The 8,212-nt window shown below is 34.6% G+C and overlaps 1 protein-coding gene across 1 annotated transcript; it reads right to left on the bottom strand.

The window, feature by feature from the left end:
- Positions 1-6,724: 6,724 nt before the first annotated feature.
- Positions 6,725-7,889, bottom strand: LOC112015363 (uncharacterized). Its single transcript, XM_024047763.2, has one exon. The coding sequence runs from the start codon at positions 7,873-7,875 to the stop codon at positions 7,024-7,026; it is 852 nt and encodes a 283-aa protein (XP_023903531.1). The 5' UTR covers positions 7,876-7,889; the 3' UTR covers positions 6,725-7,023.
- Positions 7,890-8,212: the final 323 nt, after the last annotated feature.

An 8,212-nucleotide genomic window follows, 5' to 3' on the forward strand; every position in this document is an offset into this window, starting at 1 on the left:
ATCTGTATTTCCTCTCTTTGACTAGCTGCCTAATTCGAATGTATTAATTAACCAATTCTGTCAAGGAATATAATTTGTTTTTCATATTATTTAATTTTTCAGAGGAATAGTATCAAATAGTTCTTTATCTTTCTATGTATATTTTAGTATGAATTTGATGCCCTAACTAGGCACATGGGGTTATGGGGGAGTGCTTCACTTTGACTTTATATCACCCCTAGTTTTTTGGGTAGTTGTAAATAATACATTGGCATCCCTGACTTTTGATACCAACACTGAGAAAAGAATCCTATTTTATAGTTATAATAAAACAGCAGGAAACTTGACTCCCTCAAATTTAGGATCGTATGGATGGGATCAAAGTGGTTAGCATGTGGCAAACCATCCAGCTCAAATTATTATGATGACAAATCTTCTCTTTAATTTTTTTTCTCATCTTTCACTCCCTTTTATTTAATTAAGACAAACTTTTCCTTCTCTTTATTAAGCAATCTTAGCTGTACCCATCTGATAATCCTCATTAGTTTCATGCTGTTGCAGTATTTTAGTGTACGCTTTACAGGTTAACAAAACCAGGAGCATGAACGAGCATGCCTATTATCTGTAGAAGCTCCTAAAATGTTCACCTTTTTCCTTATAACTTTTTTGGTCGGCAAGCGGATAAGGAAAATTAAGCTTACCCCATTGCACTGCAGCTACCTGCATCATGGGCTTCTATATAGTTTTCAGTTAAAGGAGTTAAAGCCGAGCATGTGAAAAAGTAACAAAAACCAAAAAAAGGTACTGTCAGGCATTGGACCTATGTGGTGATTTGGTATTCATATATGTTTAGTTGTTAATGCAGAGTGTTGAAATTTTATTGCAACTCTAAAGGCTAAAATATAACTTCCAGTCTTCTACGAAATGTCATAGTAGTGGCAGATAAGCAACTTTCCTCTATGTACTATTTTATTATGAAGTAGGAGTACATGTTATTATACAAGTCTGCATTAGGTGTGATTGTGTGAAAGCTATCACACTTCTGTGGTTATGGGGCTCATCGTTTTACGGCGCATTTTACTACCAGCCATGCTAAATTATGCTAATCACATAAATAGGACCACATGCAGGCTCATCTTACACTGTCCACTCAATAAATTTCTTTACTATTTTTTTTTCTTCCAGTTGTTGTTGTTGCTATTTGTTGAAATCATGAATATTTTATTGAATCACATATGAACAGTACATAGGGACCTATATACAGGTCATGAATTAATCAATTAATCTAAGACTAACAAGACAATGATATATGGTACAAAATGCTGTAGTAATTAAAGAACACACAGAAATAATGGAATAGTACTATAGATTGTACAATATGGCCATGGGCTTATACGGGCTTGGACTTGAATGTTCTAACTGTCCCCTCAAATTCAAGATGGATTGAGAAAAAATTGCTTAAGTTTGGATACAAGATCGCAAAAATGTTATGTAGAATGATTTTATGAAGAGGTCAGCAAGATGATCATGAGAGTTGATGATAAAATGAAACTGTAAAGAGCCCTAAAGAAGATGATGATCATAGACAAAGTGACAGTCAATCTCAACGTGTTTATTTTGTTCATGAAAGACATTAAACTTGCTGTACTTTGAAAAGCGCTTTTGCTGTCACAGTATATAAGAAAAAGAAAAAAAAGAAGAGAAACACTCATATTCTTTTGTAATTAACCATCTAACCAAAAGACCTTAAAAGCGATGTCTACTAGGGCACGATGCCCTGCCTTTGTGCTAGATCAAGCCATAATAGTCTATTTCATCTTGCGCAAATCAAGGTCTGTTTGGATACCGTTTATTTTACTAAAAACTTATTATTGAAAATATTGTAGCAAAATAAATTTTAAAAGGCAAAATACTGTTTATGCGTTTTTCACAAGTTGGCTGGTTCATGAACAGTGCCGTGAGTCCAGCAAAGAAAAACACAAAACACGTAAAACTCCCTAGGCAAACGCATGCTCAGTGGTACAATGATCTATTTAAGTCCAGTGTAAGCCATGATAGACAACATATAAGTTCTCAGGTCGAATATATAACAGTAAGATGGATGATGCTCCCAACCAGTTGACAATGTGTCATGTAATACTCATCAAATAGTGAAGAGATCTCAAGACCAATAAATTGTATTTGAGAGAGAGCTAAGCTCTTTCACTTCGAATTGCTAATTAATTAATAAACTGTTTGAGCTCCTGAATACCTATAAGGTCATCTCCAATAATGATTAATTATCATTTACATGCAGAAGGAGAGGATTGGTGGCATAATTAGTGCAACGGAGATACAGACCAGAGTCATATGACCCGATACTCTGACAGTGTAGCCTAGACATCCCAGTTAATTAATTTGTACCAACTCAAGGTCCCGGTATTTTTTTTTTTTTTTGATGGGTAAGGTCCCAGCTTTGATGAGGAATAACACTAACACCAGTTACCACCAACCCCAATTAGCTACCTGGCAAGAGCCCCAGACACTTAAAAAAGTTTATCTTTCGGGTGATGAGAAAAGTCTAAAAGAAAGAAAAAAAAGTTTTTACTCTTGTTCTTTATCTTTCCAAAAATCATTTAAAAAAAAATTTAAAAAAAAAATCAAAACTCTCCCTATGTATCAGTTTGGATTCAGCGTTTTCTGCTGAATCCTGCAGCACGTTTTTTTTTTTTTTTTTTTTTTTTTTTTTTTTTTTTTTTTTTTTTTTTTTTTTTTTTGCGTTTAGGGACAAAATGTACTGATTATAAGACAAAAAAATATTGTTCACATATTGTTTCAGTATTGTTTATGCATTGTTCATGAACCCACAACAATTTTATTCATAATAAAATATTAAAAATGGGTCCCACAGTACTATTCACACATTTAAAAATTATTTTGTTACAGTGTTTTCAGTAACAATCAGTTTTCAGCAATAATAAGTTATATCAAAACAGACTCTCATGGAAGTTACATGCATCATTTCTTGCGCATTATGTGGGTTCCATAGGTTGTAGGTGTGGTTACTACTAGCCTACTTAAACCCTTTATGGCATAAGACCTCCCCCACAATAATGATCATTATTTGAACCTACAACTCTTGAACTTGCAGATATATTGGGTCCGTTTAGACACAGCTGAAAACTGAAAACTGAAAACACTATAGCAAAATAATTTTTAAATGTATGAATAGTACCGTGGGACCCATTTTTAATAAAAAAGTAGTTAAAATATGAAATTTGTGGGTCCATAAATAGTGCACAGTGTGCATTGTTCACGGAAAAAGTCAAACTTTTCGTCTGGAATGCTGAAAAAAAAATTAAAAAGAAAAAGAAAAAAGAGAAACACAAATGTGCGTCCAGGAAGTGCAAAACGCGCTTCCCAAACGCACATTTAGCCACCTCCTCAGCTAAAAACTTATTTCCCATTATTTAAACTTTTGGTAATAGAGTTTATTGGAGTAATATTATAATTTTATTTTAAAAACTTTTGTAACAATATATCACTTAAAGAAAATTATGTTAATAATATTAATTTACTTAGATGATGGAAGCATGTTGTATAGCAAGTAATACTTTTTATATGTATTATGTAATGTAAATACGACATGTATAATTTCATATAAAAAAAGAGATGTAATACCTAAAATTAAAATATAAGCAATGATTTTTTATTAAAAAAATTGTAGAAACATTTGGTAAATAGTGTTAATTGGAGAATATGTACCATATGGTGAAATCAAATCATAATTAATTATAGTGCACCATATGATGAAATAAAAAATGAAAAAATTAATGAAAAATAAAGAGGGCATTCACTTGACGTAATTATAACATGTAAGATACAAATTTTATTTTATTATATATATATATATATATAATATGAAAATAACGTGATTTTTCTTACTTTTTTCACTTTACAACTTTGGATTTTTACCATTACACTCTGTAGTGGCCCCTATGAGATTTTTCATCTTGTTCTTAGGGGAGAAAGAATGTTCAATTTGTGACGTTAAATTTCAATGATTATTTGCATATTTGCCCATTGGAGCAAGTTGAAATAAACAAGGGATCAATAAGATTGAGCGACACCTTGAGTAAAAGTTACAAGAATGATGTTATAGCTATTATAAATTTTATTCTGCATACCTTTTAAATTGATGTGCCAATTAATTATTAAACACAACACAAAAAATAATTTTAAAAATTTGTACAAAAAATAATTTTAAAAATTTGTTTATTGTTTTACTGATATGACAATAAACATGTGGATTATAATGTCAGTTTGATAAAATTTAATAACATTTTTTCAAATTATAATTACACTTCTAGTAAAGGGTAAAAGATTGGGTGAAACTTTATTTTGACTTGGTTGGTTGTCACCCTATACAAAGATTATAAAAGCATTTATAAGAATGTTAAAAGCTAAAAAAAAACTATTTTTTAGTAACTCATTCCAAAAACACATGCTACAGCAAGAGTGCTATTGTTAAAATTTTGACAACTAAGCTATAGTATACTAAAGTGTTGTTGAAGGTCTTTTTTTTGTGGAACCCGAATAAAAGAAGAGAGCCTAACCCAGCAACACAGGTAGCAAAGAAATGACAAGCATAGAGTAGAACCATTAAGCCTAAGCGGCAGGAATAATGAATCACAGGTTCATAAAATAAATGAATGGGCCTTGAGAAAGCAAGTGAGTTCAAAAGAGCCCGAAAAGAGAGAAATAGCGAATAACAAACCCATGGGTAGTATACGATATGGAAAAGCAAGAATGGGCTGCGGCAGACCCAAAACAATGTAAACAAAGAGAGTAGGGGATTGATGGCAAGTCCACAAAACCCAAAGATGAGAATGAGGTAGTTGGGCCGTGGAAGCTCAATGAAGTTAGTAAAAACCCATGGAAACACAAAGTTAAAAAACAAAAGGGGTCAAGGAAGCCCAATGCAAGCAAATGAGTCAAGGATGTCCAAAGAAAAACAAAAAGGACACAGGAGCCCATAAGTAAGAAAACCCATAGTCATGGGAAAGAACACACAGCAAGCCTAAAAAGGGGCCTGCAGGATCAGGTCAATACAGTAAGAATGACAAAAGTAATTTGGCAGGACATGATGACAATCAAGAAGTAGGCTGGAAGAAATGTGAAACCCAGTATCAAATGAAGCCCAGCCCCTAAAGGGAACAATGAATTATAAAACGGCCCACATAAAAGAACGAAGAGGTGCAGCAGACTATGCAAACAAAGCTCCAGACCGCAGCAAACGTATGAGCAGCAGGCAGATTTTGGACATACATGAAAGAGAAACACGCGCAAGGCCCAGGCACCACCAACTTGTACCCAGCCAATATGGGACATGGTGAGGTCATGGGTTAGAGGTAAGAGGTAAAAGGTAAGGGGGGTATAGTTTGGTGGTGGGGAGAGGGGAAAAGACTTATTCTGCTGCTCCTGCCCAAGCCCTTTTGGGAGGTACGTCTTATTGGGATAACATACCACCCAAAAGAGGCAAGGTTGAGGGGGGAACCGTTAGGTGCATGCCATGAGGGAAAGAGAGAGAAAGCATTTACACCGTGGCAGGAAAGGATGCCACGGCGAACTAACAAATGAAACAAACCTGCCTTTGTCTAGTGAGGGTAAGTGGCACACAGACGAACTCTTTGGTGGTCGGCAAGTATGCCCATAAAGGATCGAAAAACATAGGGTATCACGAAGTAAAAGAAAACAAAAGGAAAACAAGGGAAAGAAAAAAAGATAAGAGAGAAAACAGAAAACAAAGAAAGATAATACAATGGGCATGCACCAGTAGGTCAATTTCCTTTTCTCCCCTTCGAAATCCTACTCTTTTTGAGGCAAATAAACAAAAGAGATTCCTTTGGGCACTAATCATTTAGGTCCGATTCTCTCAAAGTCATTAATCCCCACAACAGGATCTTTTTCCTGGGAGATTAGTTGCATTGAGAGGAGGTGTTCTTCCTCTTTGGTCTTTGCCAATACGGACCCAAACTTGACTTGATATTTATTTTTTGATTAACTCATATTGTCACTTAATCCTTTACTTCTTTTACAAAAGCCATTGTTATCACTGTGATTGTCATAAATAGGGATTACTTAGTCATTTTTTATTAAGAAAAGGTTACTGTATTTTTGTTTTTCTGTTGTTATCATATCTGTCTGCCGTAAATCATTTGAAACAGCTCTACCTGCCATAAGTACACTCTTGGCAGACGAGGCCTAGTTTGGCACAAGCCGGCTCAAAATGAGTTATAGTTGAACCAGTCTCAATTCTCCTACTCAGAATACTCGGGCCCATTATCGTAGGAGGTAGCCCAGCTCAACGCATAGTACGCAAAAAAGGCCCTTACAAGTGTCAAAGATGACACTTTTTGACACTTTACTGTAGTTCTAAAGTTATATAAAAAAATATTTTAATATGTTGATAATTATGGTTGTTATTTATTGTGTTGGATATATTATTTTAATGTGTTGAATACTAAAATAAAACCTTTGATATTGAGTGTATTATAAAGTGAGGTGTTATAATAGATAAAGTAGTGTTTTGAGTAACTAATTAAAAAACTATATATTTTTAGCAACCTTATTATTGTGAATGCTCTAACAAAACAAAAATATATGACTAGGGTATTATAATTTGAAGTGAACTCTAAAATTCAAAATAATAAAAAATTTTATTTATTAAATTATTAATATAACCCCGATTACATTCATTATCATATGTAAACTTCTTTTAAATAAAATTAATAATATTTTTAATATTATCCTTACAATCTTGGTACAAGAATACACCTAATATATAAAGAGAAATTGTCCTAAGAAAAAAAATTGCTATTACAACGTGTACAAAACTACAAACTAAAATAAGCGATTGTTTCAATGTGATGATGTTGCATATCTAAATACTTAATTAAATGCTTAAAGCTACACTGTGGGACATTGATCTGATTGTCAACAACTCTTGGCACCCATGATCAAAGCTCCAAACTGAGTTTCCGATGAAAAGTACTGAGAACTTAATTAAACAAAGTGCCTGGTTGGCCATGCTGCTGCTGCACCTGCAACTGTTCTTGTTGGCAATGGCTCCACTGGAATCGGCTTCACCACACAGTATCCACTACTTGAACAAGAACCTACCCTCCCTGATCTCCTAATTCCATCACTGCCTTTAATATCCATAGCCATTCTTCTTATCTCCATGTCTTCATGCCTCTCTACACTACTCCTCCTCCTGAGGTTTTGCCTCTTTATAATAGACTTCAACTTATCTCTGTTACCATCTTTGCCACTCATTAATATTGGCACTGGGATGGCCTCTAGACCCATCAACTTAGCCACCACTCCAGGTTTGCACCACACAACTCTTTCTCCTGCTAAAGTTGGAGGCAAAGACCACTTGGAAGAATTGAAATCACAGCAGTTTGCTGATGATCTTCTTCCCGGCTTTTCGATACCATTCAGTTTCTTGAACGAAGACCGATACATTGCATCTTTTCCATCGAGAGAAAAACGAGGGTACTGATTCAATGCATTCCTAGCAGACCTTAAGATGTCAGAGTTGTTCACACATGACATCCTACCGCGCAATATTCCCACATTACACTCGCTCAGTTTCGATTTTCTGGCAATCTCTTCTTCTAATTCCAACTGCATTAACATCTCCTCCAATGTTGTACTTTGTCCTGATGACCTAGCATTAGCAGTCACAAATGGGCTGACCATGTTGGAGAAATCTTCATGGTTAGCCTTGTTATTGTGCTGTTGGTTGAGAGTGGAGGTTGAGCCCTCATCGGTGCAAAAATTAGTTCTGATTCCCTTCTTCATCTTGGCTCCTAGAGAGTTCTTGAGGAGAAAGAAAGACAGATCTTTCATTGGTGTTCACTATGTGATTCACTATTTCATGATGGGGGGTTTGATTTTAATTTGCTAGTTGCTCCAATAGATAAAGGTTACTTGTACTGATAGACAAATTATGAAACTTGTGAATGGGGATGAATGAGAGCGGTGTGGGTTAATAGCACTCACATGACAAATGAAGGGTCAAACTCACAAGTATTTCAAGTATGTACCATCCTGAGAGCTCTTTACTTTAGACCTATGCAGTGATTCATGACTCTAATTATCAGTTTCATCTGAATTGGTTGAGACACATGAGGATCATTTACTCTCAAACTAACCTTCTTTATAGTTAGCAAAATGCAGTACAATA

Source organism: Quercus suber, unplaced genomic scaffold, assembly GCF_002906115.3.
Source record: "Quercus suber isolate HL8 unplaced genomic scaffold, Cork oak 2.0 scaffold_555, whole genome shotgun sequence".
NCBI classification, from domain to species: Eukaryota; Viridiplantae; Streptophyta; class Magnoliopsida; order Fagales; family Fagaceae; genus Quercus; species Quercus suber.

What these genes read in the sequence shown, in the direction of transcription:
- LOC112015363 (XM_024047763.2), bottom strand. Translation starts at nt 7,875, where the DNA reads ATGAAAGATCTGTCTTTCTTTCTCCTCAAGAACTCTCTAGGAGCCAAG.